Source organism: Medicago sativa, chromosome 8 (genome assembly GCF_051527215.1).
Source record: "Medicago sativa cultivar Bolivia chromosome 8, Bolivia_mono, whole genome shotgun sequence".
In the NCBI taxonomy this organism is placed as follows: Eukaryota; Viridiplantae; Streptophyta; class Magnoliopsida; order Fabales; family Fabaceae; genus Medicago; species Medicago sativa.
In genome coordinates, this window is record NC_140756.1 from 90,776,436 (window position 1) to 90,797,811 (window position 21,376).

The window sequence follows — 21,376 nt, forward strand, 5'->3', positions numbered from 1 at the left end:
TTCAAACCATTAATAGGTAACAAATATGGGCCATCCACATAAAAAAACTATTAAATCAATGACTCTTATTAAACTTTCCCATTAAGGGAAAGAACTTCCCTTTCCCATACTAAACCCCACCTAAACGTTACCCTCTAGATGACATATCCGGAAGAAAACTATATTTTAAGTGTGAAAATTTTCAAAAAATATGAGAGATGACTTTTTGATGAATTACATAAATATTTGGATTTTTCTCCACATTGTTTGGATTTATTTGTTTACTCAATCTACTCGTACACTCCTAAAAAAATAAAGAAGAAAATACTATGTAATATCTCCTTTTTGTATTCTATGGCCATTAGCGGAGCTTTTAAATTTAGGGGTGCAAGCAACACTGTTTTCTCTCTGACCGATGAAGAGGCATCCAAACCAAAGGTGGTGTTGTTACACACAACATGTGTGTTTATGCAGTAATTATATAAGTTGTATTTTAAAAGTCTGATTAAGTATATTTATTTCTCTTCTTATGTTGTTTTCTAAAATCAGTGGAAACCACGCTGCTGCGTTAGCTTTGGCAACAAAAATAAGGGGATCCCTGCATACATTGTTGTTTCGAAAAGTGCACCATCTTGTAAAGTTGAGAATATTAAAAGTACGATGATATTGTTAATTTGGCTGAGGCTAATGTGCAGTCAAGGGAAGAAGTTATGAATAAACTGCGGCAAGAAACAGGTGCTATTTATATACCCAAGGGCGGATATGAGATTGAATTATTAGTGGGGCTAATTTTTTTTTGAAGCAAGCAAGACTACATTTTTTGGAGAAATAAATTAGAAAAATAACAACATATGTATTAATCATAACAAATTGTCAATTATTTATAGATAATGCACAACATAAGTTACACACACAAATATATATATATATATATATATATATATCAAAGTTGCAAAAAGAAAAACATATTAAGCATTATAGCTAAGTGGAAGATAATCAAGTCAATGTGTTTGGAGTTCACAAGTTTGACTCTCACTAAGTTTAGTTTTACAAGTAAATTTATTTATGTATGTTGTTTATACTATCATGAAAAAATTATCAAAAAAACGCAAAAGTTAATAGTTGAACCGGCAACCACCAGGCACAAACACAAATGCCGCGCCACTAGGCCAAAGAATAATGCAACATTATTTTTCGAAATAGAACATATATATTATATAATTATGCTATGTATAAAATGCCGCGCCACTAGACCAAAGAATAATGTAACATTATGTTTCAAAATAGAACATATATATATAACTTAGACCTATTTATGTTGTTCAACCTAACAGACAATCTAGGGATAAAAAGTTGTTAGGTTGTGATTGTAAAGTTAACGAGACCTAAGGAATTAGAGAATTATAATTAGAAAAGAGGGCTTTGAGCCAAATGATTGACTTGGACTATTTTGTTAGTTGTCATGAACCGAATAACAATCATATGATTTAAAAGCAGATTACGAATGAGTGATGGACAAATGATTCGAATGACCTAATCCTTTCTCTAATCATATTTCAAATCCAATTTTATTCTTCAATTATTTAATTGTCATTGCAACAAAACCCATTTGCCTAAGGCAACCCCATGTGGATACAAATCAAATTATTTATGACTCTATATAAATTAGATCACTTGCTAAAATTGTATCAATTTTTTTAGAGCATTGTTATTTATCTAGAGAGTTTTTATTTAGAATTGATCAAGAAAAGGTTTCAACCAATTAAATTTCTCATTGACCAGAAATCAAGGAAAGTAATAAAGTGTAATTAAGGAAAGGTATTGAGCAATTATACAGTCAGGAAATGTTCGTGATGCGTTTTCTCGCTGTATCCATCAAGGGAAATGCTCAGTCTCGCGAAATATATTATCGCGAGAGCATCACGAACCATGTGGTAAGGCAACTTGCATGTTTCATTTCTATTTTCCTATGACACATGTTGTACTGAAACGACAATACATGTTGCTTTATCTCTGTTTTCTTCTGCCACCACTGCTTCACCTGTTATAGTTCCAGCACATGTTGTATATCTTACTGAGAAGAAACTTGGTGTGTATGAGAAGTGGAAAGTATATATATCAACATCTAAGAGTAATACTAAATGGTTCATCAAACAAGGGCCTCAATTCCAATACTAGTAGTGGTTCTATTATTAAAAATACTTTTGATAAATAAACAAAAACAAGATTTCGTGAAAATTTCGCTTGAAGTGCAGTCGCTATATATAGCACTGCTCATCCATCAATTCCCATTTTTTTTTAATCATAACATTTCTTGTGTTGCAATGAATTCTACTATTAATTTCTTTTGTTATTGTTACGGTTAGCTAAGCAAATTTACACGGATGGACCGTCTCCGTTTTGCAAATTTTGAGGCGCTAACAAGTCTCGTGAGACTGAGTAAAGGTATTGTACTGTTAAGAAGACAATAATTTGTCTTCGTCTTCAATTTATGACATAAAATCTTGGTCTTCAATTAATCATGCAATACGTAAGAATATTGAAGCATTGGCAAGGGCGACGACACAAGTTTTAGATCAAATAGACAAATTTTTATTGATCTAAGTATGATCTAAAATACAAGAGTGTTTTATAGAGTTTTAGTGAAGCTACTCCCTCTTTCTATGATAATTGATAAGTGACTCATTTGAAAAAAATTTGTCCCAAAAGGAATGACCTATTCCAACTTCTTATGCAATACCAATTCCTTTTTTTTCCTTCCAAATGTACTATCTAATTAATAATATCTTCATCATTTCTAATTTAATATATTTCATACTATATATTTATACTATATATTTAGGATAATAGCGAATACATCAAATCATAATGATCTTTTTTCATTTATATGAAATGCTTAATGATCTCTTTTCTTATAGGTGGGGGTAGTTGAATATAATTTACTGTATGAAATAAGAAACAGAGTTGAATCCTCACTCTTCCCTCACAAACACCGTACGTCCCTCAAAAACCACCGTACTTCCTTGAAAGCTCCGCCATGGTCATGGCTTCCCACCCACTACTCGTCCAGTCTCCTCCGCTCCTCCGCTCCCACAGACTTGAGGTATATACTGTTCAAAACTGATCAATGACATAGATTTTGGTTTTAATTAGTATAATTTTTTTTTTGAAGAAGCTAAACTAGCCCACCTAAATTGGCGCCGGAAGGAATTGAACCTGAGACCTCGAGGAGGAGCACACTCCCAGGTCCCAAGCCAATACCACCAGACCAACCCAAGTGGTTTAATTAGTATAATTTATGTTGTTGTTTTCACTTCATAGATCTTGGTCTTGTAATTTGGTTGTTTTCCATGATGTGAGTTTTACTTTCTCACCTGTTATTTTATTGCTTGTAAGTTTCATGTTTGGCAGCATTACCTTTGAAGGATGCTGAAGACTCTCCCATATAGTTCTTTCTGTTGTGCCTTCAATTAGTATTTAGTACAAGGGTCCCTGAATCAACGAGTTTGGAACTTGAATTGGTTGCAAATTTGCATTATTATAGCAACCAATTTAGTTGATGTAATGGTGTCTATGGAAACACTCACATCTAGAAAATTATAGCACAAAATGATCAAAATGAAGAAAATTATCTAGAAAATTATAGCACAACATGATCAAAATGAAGACCAAATTTTATGGAGAAATAAATTAGAAAAAAAAACAACATATGTATTAATCATAAAAAATCGTCAATCATTTATAGATAATGCACAATGTAAGTTACATAATCTTAATATATATTTATATATCTTAGAGTGTGCGCGCGCGCAGATATATATATCAAAGTTGCAAAAAAAAACATATCAAGCATTATAGCTAAGTCGAAGATAATCAAGTCAATGTGTTTGGAGTTCACAAGTTCGACTCTTACTGAGTTTATTTTTACAAGTAAATGCTGGGATGGTGTGGCAATAACCACACTCAGCCTCACACCCCTAGGTTACAAGAATGTTTTCTATAAAAGCCATGTCGTTTTCTAAGACAAGGGTTCATATTTTTGGGAGATTGAAGGCACATTTGGAGTCGAGGATTGCAGATTTTGTGGTGGCTTGCCATCCAACTCATAGTCAGTCCCAAATTCATGTAATGTTGTTTTCTTTTAATCTAGTTATTTGTGCATTAGTCATGAGTAGCTAAGTTCTTTGAGATTCACGTGTTGCCTGGCTGAAAAAACTGTGCAAATTCGGTCCCCGGACAACACCATTCGGGCCCCGAATTGGCAGTTTCCAGATGTTAGCCTGCATTTTTAATGAGCTATCTTAAATGCAATCAAACTAAAGTTGACCTTATGATCAAAAGAATCAGTATTTTTCTCATATATAAATGTTTGGTCGAAAGATTGGACTTAGTAAAAATATTTAAGACATGGATACAGTTCGACAGGCAGATAGGTATCGAAGGAAGTCACTGACGGTTTGATTAGACGTTGTGTTGCAGGTGAGGAGGCTCATAGTATCATGTGGCACTGCCATAGCTCAGCTTATGGGGGGTCATTAGATGAATCTGTTCTAGCTCATGATTATGTAATTTGTAACTCTGGAGCATTATTAATGTTATTTTAGTTTATTCAGTATAAACTGTGCGTAATGCTTTTATGATCCTGACCTAATGTAATTGATTTTAGAGATTATAGTACTGCTGACACCAGCTTATAACTTAGACCTATTTATGTTGTTCAACCTAACAGACAATCTAGGGATAAAAAGTTGTTAGATTGTGATTGTAAAGTTAACGAACTTAAAACCTTTGATGATTATAGGTTCACCTAAGGAATTAGAGAATTATAATTAGAAAAGAGGACTTTGAGTCAAAAGATTGACTTGGACTATTTTATTAGTTGTCGTGAACTGAATAACAATCTTATGATTTAAAAGCAGATTACGTAATGATTGATGGACAAATTATTCGAAAGGCCTAATCCTTTCTCTAATCATATTTCAAAACCAATTTTATTCTTCAGTTATTTATTTGTCATTGCAACAAAACCCATTTGCCTAAGGCAACCCCCATGTGGATACAAATCAAATTATTTATTACTCGATATAAATTAGCACACTTGCTAAAATTGTATAATTTTTAATCATAGCATTTCTTGTGTTGCAATTGTGTTGTTTTAATATATCATCTTCTGCCTTTTCATATAAAAAAGAAAATCATCTTAACCATCCATTGTGATTGCATTGTGAAGATTAATTGTTCTCATGCTTTCATATTCTAACATTCCCCATATGTTATTAAGTTACAAAAATAATCAGCCAACTTCTAATCTACAACTTCATTACAACAGACTCCTCTCTCAAACCTCAAATATTGTATATGGCTAACAAACTTCTGAAACTAATCTACTTTACATCCTCACAAATAATCCTCTAGAGATATGTCTGAGGGGACATCATACCCAAAAATCATAGAGTAATCATCCAATTCATCGGAAGTGAACTTTGGGATTCTCCAACTCTTTCCAACTTCATAGTCTTGGCCATTGGTTAGCAGCTCCAACACCTGCGTATAATAAACAAGAAGAAAACACAAGAAAAATTTAGTGAAGTGTGATTTTGTTGAGACACAAATAAACCTTAAGGTCTGTTTGGTATTTGAAAAAATGTTTTCTATTTTTAGTTTTTCACTTTTAATTGTGATAACTAAAATGAAAATAGAAAACGTTTTCTCTAACCAAACAGAACCACTAAACGTGAAAACATATAGGTTGTTATTTGTTAGTTCACCTCGGTCATTGCAGGACGCCAAATGGCAGTTTGTCTAACACAGTATGAAGCTGTTAGGACTACCCTATATAGTTGCTCTACATCATATCTACCTTCCATTCTTGGATCCGCCAGCTCAGCAATATTCCCTGATTCCATCAGAGGCTTTGCCTGTATGTTACCAACACTTTACTGTTATTATTAATAATTAAAATGTCTTTGTTAACAAATTTACAGAGACATTTTTAGAGGATCATCATTTGATAACTCTGAATTTTGTTAATCAGAAACATTTATGAATCATGACATTAAGTAGCTGTTTAACCACTTGCACGACGCAGACATAAACACATATACAGACATGTGACATGACACTGGCACCGAAGTTTAGATGCTACATTGGTATCATGGATGAAATGAAAAGGTGTATTTACCCATAGGAGAATGTTTTGCTTTGATGAATCAACAGGTCTTCTTCCAGTTACAATCTCCAGAAGAAGGACACCAAATGCAAAAATATCAGTTTTCTCATCCACGATACCATGCATAAAGACCTCTGGCGCTAAATATCCAAATGTTCCCTCCACTGGGATTACAGCATGGTGAGTCCATTTGTTAGGAAGCCACTTTGCTAGTCCAAAATCAGTAATCTAATATATGCAACAAAAAAAAAAAGTTGTTAAACTAGAAGTTGTGTGAATTGAATTAGGTACAAAAATCAATGTTATTTGAAGATTGCTATTCTATAGTATCTACCTGTGGTTCATAATCAGGACCCAGAAGAACATTGGAGGCTTTAATGTCACGATGAATTATTCTGTGTTTGCAACATTTATGAAGATAATGGAGACCCCTTGCAACTCCAATAGCTATTTTGTATCTTACTGGCCAGTCAAGTGAATTTCCTGCTTTACCTGATATATTCATTTCAGTGCATTTAAATCTCACATGACACAAAAACACTAATTCTTGATCGGACTGATTTGAGCTTATCTAATGACATAAATACATGTGAGACTATTTAAATGAGTTTATGGAAACAACTTATCATATCCATAAGTTGTTTTCAGCTTATTTATATAAGCTCTCCAAGATAGCTTATGAAAACAGTATATAAAAACAATTTGACTTTATTTTATCTCTCGTTATGGATATAGTTTATAGTTTATACATGAAAACGTATATGATATGGGCTTATACTATAAGCGCTTAATTAAGCTATTTATCCACACAGGTAATAACATTGGGAGTTGAGGGTACAAGGCTTCCTCACCATAACCATGCAATGCAGTTGACAAGTTTCCATTTTGAGAGTAATTGAAAATCAGATAAAGCCCATTTTCAAAGCAGTAGCCCAATAAAGATGCAGTATTAGGATGACAAACATGTCCAATAATACCCAACTCCATAAGGAATTCTTTTTCCTTGTTTGGATCTTTGTTGTCTTTGGCTAATCTCTTCACAGCAATGGTTTCTCCATTAGAAAGATCACCTTTGTATACTTCTGAGTACCCTCCTCTTCCAACCAAATTATCTATTTTTTTAAAAAAAAAAAAAAAACCAAAAATGAGCATATTAGAAACCTCAATTCAATGTTTCATAAGATATTAAAAAATAACATTAATTATATACCTTGGTGAAAGTCATTAGTAGCATTTGATATATTTTCATAGCTGAAGCACTTCAACAAGGGTTGATGCTTTTCAATTTTGGACATGTTGAAGGTTTTTATTCTGAATGGTGAACCAAGGAATGATATTATGAACCTGAACGATAATTGTGATTTTCTTAACTTTGATTTTCTCTTAATCTTAGGACCAGATGAAGGTGTATATGTCATGCTTGATGCTCTAGTGCTAAATGTGTCATCTTCTGTGCTGTTGGATTGTCCCTCTAGTAGTCCATCTAGAAGTACTGTTCTTGGTGAACTGTTCTGTTGATTCATTTCTGAGATAAAAAAGAAAAATATCAAGGTACATTATTTTTCAGTAATTTGTTATCTAATTTGATTTGTATTTTGTTAACTATTTTAGAAAAACTGAATTACCTGGAAAATCTATTGAATTTGAATTCATATTCTGTTCTGTTTTTGTGTTCCTTCCAACTGAGACCATTGTGCAGCCTTCATGCACATGCTCAAAGCAATACTTGGTAATTATTCCTTTAGAGGTTCCAATTCTATGAACATAACATAAATAATGATAAAAGGTGTTGTCAAATGCTTGATCTTTATAAATGATTTAAATAAATGTGACACTGATGAGTTCTTCTTACTTGTTTGTTTTGTTTCTTGTTCCGCGAATAAGAAGAAAATCAGCAGACATTGACTTGGCTTCCTCCACTAAACCACCACCTACTGTGGAACTCAATGCAACTTTTGCCTCCAAATTTACCTGATAATGATGTTTTCATCAGCATTCTTTGACTCTAATTGCAACCATATTAAAGTATAACCAATAACCATTATATGACAGGGTCAAATATATTTTTGATTCCCTCTAAAATACTCTTCATCTTAGTACTTGCTAAAATTTTCTTTTAAATTTGGTCCCCTCCATGTCTCTAGAATCCATCCCTATTGATTGTTGTTTTTTTGCGGACTAAACAGAAGGAATGCAAACTAGCATAGTTTGTCACGTAAACTTTTTAAATTATGTGGTATTTAACTAAATTTTTTAAAAAATTTACGTGGCAAATGTCGGTGCATTCTCCCTATCCAAGAACAAAAATTAAGCAATAAATATAAAACTTAAATTTAAGATTTTTTTTTTAATAGTAACTAAATTAAATAAGAAGTATTTCGTTTGAACCAAAAATGTGATTGACTAAAATAGAACATTATTTTTTTCCCAATTTTATTGATGGAGACACATATATTTGTATGATTTGATTCACGTGTGTTTGAAATTAATTACCTGTTTGGACCAACAAGTCTGTGCAAATTCTCCAAGCACAGATATAACATATGCTTTTGCCTGCCTAAGTTGTGATTGTCTTCTTCTCACTGATACACGTTTCTTTATATTCTCAGCAACTAAAATTCAACAAATTTTGATGCTATTAAAACACTAATAATTCAAAGTATAAAAAAACAGTTGAATAAATTGAACAAACAATGAAGTTGAAAATTTGAACTTTGAGGCAGAAAAATATTGACTAACCAAGAACATGCACAGCAACAATGGTATCATTTGGATTAGCTAGAACTCTTATTGCCCATGATAGAAGCTCCTTGCTATCATTTGGGTCTAAAGAGAGTCCAATTAGTATTCTAGAAGAGGAAGGAAGTTCCATTTTCAAATGCAAAAGTGCAGAGAAAATGGAACTGGAATTATTTGCTATGTTGATTCTGGCTCAGCTGGCTTATAAGAATAAGTAGTAGTGTATGTAAAGAAGAGTATGATTAAATTTCAGTTAGGGTGTGAGGCCAACCATATAGTTGAATTTCATTATACTTGTTTGAGAAGCATAAATAGCCTTTATTGTTAATAATAGTAATATAATATAGTGGCAAAATAGGAAATTAAATAGCCTCTCTGTGGTGGTGACAATTAAGTGTTGTAGTTGGGTGCTTTGGGGTATAAGCAAAGGTGGTGGGCATGTATATCATTTTATCTTGTCTTGTTATATAAGCCAAAAATGAACCTCCCTTTTACAAAATTTTGTGCCTTTATTATTTTTGGTGTTTTTCTTTTTCTTTTTTTACTTCCAGTTGGTAGGAAAGCTTATTGGACTATTTGCAATTCTTGAAAAAAATTGTTACAGTCATCACTTTATCATCAATGAAACTTTGAGAGGACACTAACTGTTTTCTCTTTTCTGATGGATAAAGTGGAAAAAGAAGAGAAACACTTGTGTGGACCAGGACCAAGAATTTTGGTTTGGTCACACACACAAAGAGAGAAGAGAGAAGAGAGAGAAGAGAGAAGAGAGAGAAAATGGAGAAGAGGGAAGAGAAGAGAGAGAAGGCAAATTCTTGTGTGTGTGACCAAACCAAAATTCTTGGTCCTGGTCCACACAAGATTTTCTCATATTTCTGTCTCTAACCACCTCCCCTGTTTTGTTATCAAACCTTGCAAGGTTGCCACATAGCCTTCATTATTTTTGACATATACACAACAGCATTAGAGGTTTTATTTTAGTAATGTTTCAAAATTTTGTGCAAGGGGACTTTGAAGGCGTTGTGTAGAAATAATATTATTGTCCAATTTGAAAGTTTATCTTTTAACATTTTATTTATTTTTTCTTTAAACAAAGGAACTTTTTCTCTTCATTGCTGTTTCTCAGTTTCTACAAAGAGTCTTAAGTGTGGCTTGAAAACAAGAAGTGGACTTTTGAGGCTAAATTATCCGCTTAGATTGAGTTTGACTCATTACGACACATTTGAGAATTATTCGACTAAACAATATTCAACTTTCTTCGCAATTGATTATGTACTCAGCTCTAGAAACTAACTTACCTTAGATTCCGCAACAAATCGTTCCCAACTAATAATTTAAAGTATTTTTAAGTGTAAACAGATGACTGACTGATTGTAGCATGATGAGCCGAAAATCCATTACATATGTTAGTTTTAGGGCTTATAAAATTGGTTTTTCCTATTGTATTGGTAAAGTAAACTTGAAAGAATATTGTCACGAACTAATTGGCTTCCAAGCGTAGCATTTAAAACTATTTATCAAAGAATTAAAAAATGGATAAAGATTTTAAAGAGTAAATACTCAGTTTGTTCCTTGAAGTTGAAGGGCTATATCAATTTAATCCAAGCTTATAAAAAATGTAATCATTATCAATATTTCAAAATGATCTAAAAAATTATAAAATGTTAATCAAATTTGTTATTTTGTTGGCATTAGTAGAGATTATAATGACATTAAATTGGTCATATGGGAAATGAATTCAAAAGTGAATAATGTTAGGAATGCATTTGATAACAAGTTCATATGGAGAAACAAAATGATTAATATTTTGCACTTACTAGTTTGAAACATTCTTACAATTTCTTATATACTCTATTTTAAAACAGATGACCTTCCTAGCGTGGCATAAAAAGAATGGATTCCTTTTTTATTTTCCCATTTTCCAAGAATATTCAAAATCCAATTATAGCTTCCTGAATAAGAATTGCCTTAAGAGCATGTGCGACTTTCACTTCAAGATTTGTTAAATTATTATGCTGATATTTCAATTCAGAGTATATAAAAAAACATGAACATGTGCTACCATGGCTGGCATGAGATGAGATAGTAGGGGTTGCTACCAAAAAATGAAAAGTGGACTACATTGTACTGTATAGAAGTAAAATTTATGAGTCAATAAATAATTTGACAAAAAAAATAAATGATCAATAAATAATATGTTTACACCCATCCATCCATATGAGCAGTATTGAAGGGACACTTCAATATTTGCAACGAAGTAGTTATTTTATTGATTTGACAAAACTTTATGAAGTTTAAGTTATAACGACATAAGTTTCATAATTCATCAACTAGCTTACAAACATGTCTACACAAGACATGACAACGTAAAGCCACACCTAATGAATGGTGGAGTTGAGAGAGCAAGGGATTTGGATTAGGGAACTGCCAAGACATGGATAATTCATCTTTCCTTAAACCCCACACAGCTTAAAATTTTTCAACATATACCACTTTATATGGTTTACTGTCTAGAAAAATTTATATATAACGATGCCTTAGTTTTAAGCAAAAAAAAGTGAGATCCAGTTCAAGCTTGTTGACACCTCTTCTTCATTTAAAAACCAAACCTGTAATTTATCTATAACCATATTAGGTACAATTTTTATGAATTTATAACTAGAAAGTAAAGAGGACAATTTACTATTTACAAATTCAACATCTGTGCCCGTTTAATGAAATTTAAAATATGCTACACTTGATTTAATGTGAAACAAAAGCGCTCAATCTGTACCAACATTATGTAATACAAGTCCACAAATAATTGAATCTTTTAAGTATTTGTTTGGTATCGTGTAGATTGTTTTAATCTCACGTTCCAATATCAGTTTCACCGTGATATTAAGAAACTATATTTTGTAGCTTTAGCCCAATCGCACGTTTAAGTCAATCCTATTGTAAAAACAAGCACACACTGAGTGTATAGTGAGTGGTTCAATCTCAATGGTAAAAGATGAACAAATGTTTAATAAAGTTGGTCTCTTAAATGGATAAATCTATACTTGGAGAAATTAGGGTCTTGAATCCTCTATTGCAATATTCGTTAAGGTTTACTCCACAACTATCTATCTGTCTCGATTCTCCTCTCACTCTTCTTCTTTTCACCGCACTCATCTCTAACACATGTTTTTCTTGTAGAAGGGGCAACAACAAGGTAACAGGGAATCAAATTTTAGAAATTAGTCTCTAAATCCTAACCGAAGAATATCTTAAAAAACTTTATTTATTCGAAACATGTGACGCTATTGTGCACAAAAAACACTCCATCTATGGTTTCAAGAAGAAACCTCTACAACAAGAAAAATTTAAAAAAGTCATTACATTTTTTTAATTATTTTAATCCTATTATTTAGAAAGGATTTTAAAAAGTAGTACATTGTGAATTGTGTGATTACTACTTCTATTTCATCTTAGTATTATTTCAAATTCAAGTTATATTGATATTATCTTGTAACTTCTTAATATGTTTTTTTTTTTTTAAATATATTCTATCTCCTTGATCTTCTAATTGATTTCTTTTCGTAACATAGTGTATTCTCTAATCAAGAGAACTTTTTTTTTTTTTTTTATAAAAATATTGATCACATGTTTAAAAGAGACTAAATTATCCACAACTAGTCTACATCATGTTGGTATGTAGTTAACTTTTAGTTAATTTAGTAAAGATAAATATGTAGCGGATAAAATAACCCTGAAGCTTAGAGGGCAAGTCAAATTCAATTGATAATCCTGGCAAGTTTGATAAAGGATAGATGTGGAGGAGTCCCTTGGAAGCTTTTCTAGGTTCTGTAGAATCACTACAAACATTAACGTCAAACCAGATCATCAATTGAAATTGTTCATGGCCTGAAAATGGCTTGGAGTTGGAATGGAAAGGCGTTTTGTGAACCAGACTCTTAAATAGCACTAATCTTATGCACCCACTAGTTGATCACATTTGGATGGATGACCCTTGGTTTAACCTTATACTGCATGGTTACATGTTTTCTCATTCAGATTTATTACTTGTTTTTGGTAATTTTATTTATTAAGATATGGTAAATACCCTTGTAAGCCAAACCTTTTGGATGATTGGATCATTTTGTCTTGTAACTCTTGGGTTTGATTACTGGTTCAACTTGTGCCTTTGATCCATTCCCCATTCTATATTAATATTAGTGAATGTTAAGTTTTTCCTATAAAAAAAAAGTGGGGGCCACCCTAGACTTGGTATGTGTTTGGAAATGTGGTGCAGCTAGACTATTTCACGGTGGAAATTCACGGTGAAGCTGAAGCTACAAATTGGAGCTTCTGATTTTCACGGTGAAAATTTTATTGGAATGCGAGAATTAGTCTGCCACCTCATTTCCAAACATAAGTATATTCATATTCCCATGCAATTTGAGTGAACAAATGTGATTCCTTGGCCTATTTTGGTATCAAGAAATTTCAAGTTCAACAAGGAAAATTTCTCAAAAGAAAATGGAGACATAAATCTAATGAAATTTTCAAATAGTACTAATACTAACCATAAGAGGGATGAGGAATCATCATCAAAGTATTGATGGAACCATATTCATTTCTATAATAGTGGATGACTGCAAAAACAAATCCCTTCTATCTGCTAATTAAATATTGGCAGCACAAAAACACTTAACTCAAATTTTGTGTACTCATCCTTGTTGCAATTTGATCAGCTTCAGAAGTTAGTTTGTGTTCGGTCTCAGATAATCGGAAATGCTCATATGAAAAACACAAAACAAGAGTTGGTCTAAGATGAATGAACCTATTACTCATTACAAAAGAGTTCTACTTCCAAATGGAATCAATTACCAATACATAAAAAGGTTTCACAAAGCATTTAAGTTGGTTACATTACATAAATTTAGCCAATTTTCTTGTAAGGATCTTTCATCTTTTGGACATCAATAGCACTAAAAACACCATAGCTACTGTTTCCATCATAATCATCATCACTAGGTTGATCAAGTGCCAATAATTCATCATTATATTTGACACTGTCAATCCTCATCTTAGTCACTTTCCCTTGATCAGGTTCTTGTCCTTTCAAAAGACTAACAACTTGCTTCATGTTTGGTCGTTTCTCAGGTTCACTTTGCACACAAAGAGCAGCCACATTAACTGTTTGTTTAACTTGATTTTCATCAAAGTTTCCTCTGAGTTTTGGATCAACCATATCCCTAAACCTTCCTTTGGTTATCAAAGGCTCAGCCCATTCAGTTATTGTTCTCTTAAGCCCACCAGGTAGTTTTTCTATGGGCTTTCTACCAGTTACAAGCTCTAACAGAAGAATTCCAAAACTATAGACATCACAGCTTTCAGAAACTTTTCCCCACATGGCATACTCAGGTGCTAAGTATCCTAAGGTACCCTTAACACGGGTTGTCATGTGGCTTACTCCTTCAGGGATTAGCTTTGCAAAACCAAAATCAGCAACTAGAGGCACAAAATCTGAATCAAGCAAAACATTACTAGCTTTGATGTCCCTATGGATGATGTGGGGTGTGACCTCATGGTGCAAGTACCTAGCAACAACATGAGAGATTAGAAAGTAATAAAAATACTAAAAATTGGAAACCTGCATAATATCTTGTTAGTATAGTTTACAACATATACATAGAAAATTATTCTTTGTCACTGTACTTATTTGATAATCTATGCAAAATAGTCAAATGCGACAATTATTTTAAGACGGATGGAAGAATAACGTTTAAATAAGGCCAATTGGACATATATTTGAGGACGAAATATTATAATTTTCAACATGATTTAATTCATTGTTTACTGATGGAAAATTAAAAACTGATGGCTGAAAAGTGAAGGTGAAAGCTTACAAAATGCCTTCAGCAGAGCCAATTGCAATGCTCATTCTTTTTTGCCAGTTGAGTTGCACTTCACCAGCATATTGACCATGGAGATGAGAAAGCAGACTTAGATTTGGCATGTAATCATAGACAATAAGCCTTTGATCATCACCAACACAGTAGCCCCTTAGACCCAACAAATTTTTGTGCCTAACCCTTCCAAGCACTTCAACTTCTACAGCAAATTCCATCTCTGCCTTTGAATTCATTGCTTTCAATTTCTTCACTGCTATCTGCAATTTCCAATGAAGAGAGTTAATTGCAAAGACAAGGAAGTTCATTCTAAAGACATGTTTGGTGTTCGATATGTGTCAGTGTACGACACCAACACATGTGGTTATTTCACCGATTTCATTTTCTAAAATTATTACCAATGTCGTCAATGTGTCAATGTCGTGTCTACATCACCAAATTAGTGTCTTAATGATTTTTAATTTTTTACCTGGAGACCGTCACTGGTTCTTCCCCAATAGACACTCCCAAACCCACCTTCACCAAGCTTATAATCATCACTGAACCCATTTGTAGCTGTATGCAACTCCTTGTATGTGAAAATTCTCCAAGAATTGTTAGCTACACCATATGATGTTGGCCTACATACATGCACAATTAAAACATTGATGATCATGCTAAATTAATGAGATCTAATAATCAATTAATTAAATAATATAGCATTTGATTAAAATGAAAATCAAGAATTAGAAATACATACACTTCATCAACCTTCTCTGAGCCACAACAACTCAAGGAAGATCCCATAATTGGTAGTACTACGTTACTATGTTGTTATGTTATGTGATATATTAAAGTGTAGAACAACTTTAAGGAACATGTCTCCAAATGAAATATTTTCTTTTAAAGAAAGAATGGTAACTGGTCATCACAAAAATATCTCACTTTCAAATGCCGGCAAGGCCAATCGACCTTGGCCGGCTAACTCAACTTGTCACATCGAATTTGCTTCAACACTATAGCATAGCCAAAGGGTCATAATAATATGTATAGTACTAATATAATATATGCTTTTTAAAACCATAGATAGATTGGTAGACATAAGTGCTTTGTACCAAAAAAAAAAAAAAAAGATTGGTAGACATAAGTGCTAATATGCCATTAATATTCCTTTCTCAACCCTTTGGCCTCGAATTTGTCTACAAGGACCTAACCTACCAAATTGTCTTGAACAAAAATCCCATATTTTTCCTCTTCAAATATTTGGATTTAAAATTTTGCATTTTTATTTTGGTTTATGTTTTATTAACACATTGAGTAAAAAAAAATGTTGTAACGACCCACCCATGTAGTGCAAAATTAAATAAATGATTTATTATTTTAAGGAGAGCTAGCAACACAATCTTTAACACGGAATATCTAACACACTAATTTTTATCGGTTAAAATTCATGATGTAGGTCACGCCAAAATCATGGGATCCCATATAAATTTAGTGAGACACCGAGACTATGAATTCCAACAAATAAAAAAAAGTGTTTGTTAGAGAGTGTGTTGGTTATCATCTAAGATTTTTTTATTTTTTTGACAATCCAAATGTGGCTTACAGTTTTTCTTGTTTATATTTTGCAACATACGCCAGTTTTGAAACCTCGCGTGGCTTACTGAAGGTTTGTAAGCCAGCTCAACCCTATATAAATCAAATGTAAAAAAAAAAAAAATACAATACTATTTCCAACAAATAAAACTGGTAACATTTTACTTTGATAGTTATAAAGTAATTGTAATTTTTCAACATATTCGGAAAAAAAGCTGTAATTCATTTATTCATAATATATACGTGTCATTCTAATTTTGTCACTTTTTTTTTTTTGTGTGTGCATAAATTCTTAGCTTCTCTAGTTGATATGTAGGAATGTTCAACTTATAAAAATATTTGTTAACGAAGCATCAGTGATGTTGAAAACACTAACTATAATTTTGTACTTGTATTCACCTCACTTTAGTACCAAACTTTTGAACTTTTTTTAGTTTTCTTGTATTTATAAGTAATTTTGAAGTTCAAGGTCATGTAATTCTGTAAAGTTTTGGTATTTGCTCACAAGTCATTCGTTATCGGCAAATTGGAAAAGCTAAAATTAAAAAATTTAGACACTTGAAGCATGCCAATTGGACAAATTACAGGTTCTAGATGTTGAATATTTTTGTAGGAAAAAAAGATGTAGAATATTTCAACTTGAAACTGAATAGACCATAAAAATTAAAACATTAGTTAATTTGATGTGATGATTTCATTTCTCTTCTTCACAATTTTTTTATGTCATTTCTGTTCTATTACGGTTGCGAAATGATTTTTTAATTAAAACTTAGAGATATATGGTGACACATATTGTTAGTTGGAGTAGTACGTAGGCGACAATGCATTATATTGTTCCTTGGCAACACATTGTTATATGTAGGGATCGTAGTTCGAACCCTAAGCATTTCACTTATTCACTTACTTGATAAAAAAATATATATAACAGAAGTTTCCGTGAACTTAGCTCATATGATAGGGACAATGCATAAATATATGCAGAGATCGATGTTTGAATCCTAAACACTATACTTTTTTTTTGTTGAAAGAATCCTAAACACTATACTTATCTACCTGAATGGTGGATTTCTAGCCACTATGTTACTTTAAAAAAAAAACGGACATAGCCGAAAAACCGAGTTAATTATTATAAGGATAAAAAACATATGTAACTAAAAAAATTAGGTCATTCATGCTTTAACATGGGTGGTCACATCTCAAGTTAGTCCTCATATCTGTATTGATGTACCGTATTACCGAATTGATATATAATGAAATGTTATAAAACTTTTTCCTAAAAAAAACAAGAAATAATTGTTTTTACACTTACATTTTTATTTTGATATTCATATGTCAATTAAACTAATGGACAAAACTTAATCTTGTAAACACCACAGACAAAGTTCAAATTCATTTAACGTCAAAAAAAAAAAAGTTCAAATTCATTCAGAGAATGTTATAAAAATGATCTTTAATGTCACTCATTAATAAAAAAAACTTAAATATCTTTTTGATCACCTATCTCCTATCCTAAGTTCTGGCTTCATATTTCCCAAAAAAAAAGTTCCTATTGTTCCTTTGGTTAAAAATTGTAGAATTTGTAGTTTTTTGAAATGAAAATTGCATTATAGAGAAGTCAACTTTGAATTTTTCAAAATACAGATTTTTCCAATGAAACTCTAAACTTGAATTTTCAATTATTTTTCCGCCAGTGTGACATGGTCCAATCGGGCAAGATCACAAATAAATTATTGATTTATTGCATTACCCATGTCACCCTAAAGAGAATTTGACTTTATACTCCTATTATTATACCTATACCGCAAAACACATTAAAATTTTTACGTACTCCAATACATACCGAATTATTGAAATTAAAAAAAAAAAACAAAAGATCCAATATAAATATTCATACCGAAAGTTTTGTTTTAAGAAAGATAAACTTTTTTTTTACTTTTAATGACAACAATAATTCATTTTTTCCTTAAAAAAAACAATAATTCATTTTTAGATCAGATATTCACATTAAGCATAAACAATTGACTTTTAGGGACAGAAAAAACTCGTCAAGATTTATTGCACTGTCCAAATATTCATCATATCTTTTTTTTTAGGAAAAATATTCATCATATCTAAAAGTTGACTTCTAGTAACAAATTTTATATTTCGTTAGAAGTCAAAGTCACTTTTCAAATTTTTTACCGAAATATTTCTCAAAAATAAAATTTTTGGTATGAATATTCATATACTGGATCTTTTGTTTTTCAAAACTTCCTGTAATTTGAAAGACGTTACATTTTTTTTCTTTTGAATCTTTGGTATTCGGGTTTTACCGAAATATTTCTCAAAAATAAAATTTTTGGTATGAATATTCATATACTGGATCTTTTGTTTTTCAAAACTTCCTGTAATTTGAAAGACGTTACATTTTTTTTCTTCTGAATCTTTGGTATTCGGGTAGAATGAAGGGTGTATTGTGTAGTTTGTGTTGGGGGTGCGTGTAGTTATAATTGTGGGGTTAAGAAGTCAAATTATCAACACTAATAAAATACATCTAAATGACTGGACTTCTCTTGCATTTTTAGCAAACAAAGTGGACTATTATTTTTCACATCCTATACATGACTAGCACGCTTTGTAAATTTTTTAAAAATACCCTTGTGCAATTCAAATTTTAAAATCCGAATTCATGTTTCACTAATTCAGATTTAATAATGTGAACTATGCTTTTGTATAATCAGCAATCAGAATCTCTCACATTTCAGCAGTTTTGAATTTTGCTTTTAAATGACAGACCCAAAATAAATTATACTCCCTCCGTTTCAAAATGAGTGTCGCTTTAGCCAATTGCACACAGATTAAGGAACAAGATAAAGTAGTCAAATGTCATAGCAATTTTACTAAATTATCCTAATCAACTATTGGTTTGTTTTCATTAAAGAAAAAATAATACTTTGGAAGTAGTGTAACATAGTATTAATTGAAGGGTACAATTGAAAAGAAAAAGTTATTATTGCATTGGAAACTGAAAGTGACATTCATTTTGAAACAATTTTTTTTTTGCTAAAACGACACTCATTTTGAAACGGAGGGAGTATTTGTTATAGTTGTAATTAAGTCAAAAGTATAGCTGTTAGTTTAGTAATTGTACAGCTGTCACTCTTTGTTCACTTGTATATAAACAATATTTCTCTAGCAAATAAGAATCAATGATCCTTTTTACCATTTTACTAACATGGTATCAGTAGATATTAGAAACCGTTTCCGCTATCCCATTTCTCTCTCTCAGTTTCTAACCGTTTTCCCTTTCTCAGGAATCGCGTTTCTTGTTCAAGATGAATCGTGTTCCGTTGCTTGATTTCACCTTTATCTTCTTCAATTTCACACTGTTGTGATCTTCAATTTCGTGTTTTCTTCTACGATTTCGCGTTTCTGTGATTTCGATTTCGCAATTTCTTCGTCGATTTCGCGTTTATGTGATTTCGATTTTGTGATCTTTCTTTCTTCGATTTCCAGTTTTTTTACTAATCTCTTTAATCTCGATGGCGTCCTATGATTCTGATGACTCACGTTGCATCAAATCGTTCCGTTCATCATGTTTCTGATAATTCTGCATCGAAACAATTGAAATCTGATGCGATGAATCCCTATTTCATTCATTCAAATGAAAATCCATCCCTTGTTCTTGTGAAACCTCCTCTAGAAGGACCAAACTACCACGGTTGGCTTCAGGCTATGACTATGGCCTTGGAAATGAAAAATAAATTTATCTTTGTTGACGGATCGATCGTGAAGCCTTCTACATCAGATCCGATCTTCCCTGTTTGGAAGCACTGCAATATGCTGGTTCTGTCATGGATCAATCATTCTGTTTCATCAGAAATTTCCTCCAGCATTTTGTGGATCACTGAGGCTTACAATGTGTGGCAGGAGTTGAAGAATCGTTTTTCGCAAGGTGATAACATTAGAATTTCTCAACTTCAACATGATATCTTTTCTTTAAAGCAATCAGATCTTTCAATCACAGCCTATTTTACCAAAATGCGCATTTTATGGGATGAATTATGCAATTATAGACCTATTCCTGTTTGTGGATTAAATGCTGGTTGTTGTGAAACCTTCAAGGTTATGGATTCATATCGTGAAAATGATGCAGTAATGAGTTTTTTACAAGGTTTGAATGAAAATTATGCAAGTGTGAAGTCACAGATCCTTCTTATGGAACCCCCCCTTCTCTTGCCAAAGTATACTTTATGGTCATTCAGCAGGAGCGTCAACTAAGTGTGCCTATTTTGTCTGATCCTGCTGTTCTTGTTGTGCAAACTGGATCTCATGAGCCATATCAATCTCAAGGCCGAGGCAAGGGTCGTGGAAGAGGTCTTGGTGTTAACAGGGTTTGCACTTATTGTAATAGGAATAATCACACAATTGATACATGTTTTCTAAAACATGGATATCCTCCTGGTTACAAGCATAAGAAACAAGTACATAATGTTGTTGTTGCGGGATCAGATGCTACTGCATCTTCTCCCTTAATGAGCCTCACCAATGATCAAATCCAAGGATTGTTGGCCTTACTGCCTGTCACTGCACCTACTGCTAGCTCTTCTTCATCAAATTTGGCCAGTGCACATCATTTCGCTGCTGCCCCAACAGCAGGAGGTAAGTGTTCTATTGATTGGATAGTCGACTCCGGTGCCACAGATCATATTTCATCGTCATTGCATTTTTTTTCTTCTTATAGAGCCATTAAGCCAATGGTTGTTTCTTTGCCTAATGGTTAATCTATCATTGCATCATATCGAGGAACCATACACTTATCACCAGAAATTATTCTTTACGATGCTTTGTTTGTTCCCAGATTCGCTTCCAACATTATTTCAATTTTTCGACTATCTGATACCCTAAATTGTCAAGTCTCTTTCACTGATAATTGTTGTTTCATTCAGGACATTTCTTCGAAGAGGATGATTGGCAATGCTAAGCAAGTTGGAAGACTATATACAATGATACTTCCTTCTACACATGTAAATCCATCCACTTCTTCTTTTAAATGTAA

General features: G+C 32.3%; 3 protein-coding genes across 3 annotated transcripts; 1 reads left to right on the top strand and 2 right to left on the bottom strand.

Moving 5' to 3' along the window:
* Positions 1–5,174: 5,174 nt before the first annotated feature.
* Positions 5,175–9,396, bottom strand: LOC146903184 (Protein kinase superfamily protein). The gene is made up of 10 exons (XM_085734165.1): positions 8,888–9,396; positions 8,642–8,760; positions 8,001–8,119; positions 7,774–7,904; positions 7,359–7,673; positions 7,000–7,260; positions 6,483–6,640; positions 6,161–6,376; positions 5,748–5,897; positions 5,175–5,523 (listed from the first exon to the last, which is right to left on the bottom strand). Exons 1-10 carry the CDS (start codon positions 9,018–9,020, stop codon positions 5,377–5,379), a joined length of 1,749 nt encoding a protein of 582 aa, XP_085590291.1. The 5' UTR covers positions 9,021–9,396; the 3' UTR covers positions 5,175–5,376.
* Positions 9,397–13,659: 4,263 nt separating this feature from the next.
* On the bottom strand, positions 13,660–15,835 carry LOC146903185 (PTI1-like tyrosine-protein kinase At3g15890). The gene is made up of 4 exons (XM_085735537.1): positions 15,503–15,835; positions 15,233–15,383; positions 14,761–15,023; positions 13,660–14,451 (listed from the first exon to the last, which is right to left on the bottom strand). Exons 1-4 carry the CDS (start codon positions 15,547–15,549, stop codon positions 13,791–13,793), a joined length of 1,122 nt encoding a protein of 373 aa, XP_085591663.1. The 5' UTR covers positions 15,550–15,835; the 3' UTR covers positions 13,660–13,790.
* Positions 15,836–19,878: 4,043 nt separating this feature from the next.
* Positions 19,879–20,853, top strand: LOC146903186 (uncharacterized). Its single transcript, XM_085737206.1, has 3 exons — positions 19,879–20,472; positions 20,514–20,711; positions 20,830–20,853. The coding sequence occupies exons 1-3, from the start codon at positions 19,879–19,881 to the stop codon at positions 20,851–20,853; spliced, it is 816 nt and encodes a 271-aa protein (XP_085593332.1).
* Positions 20,854–21,376: the final 523 nt, after the last annotated feature.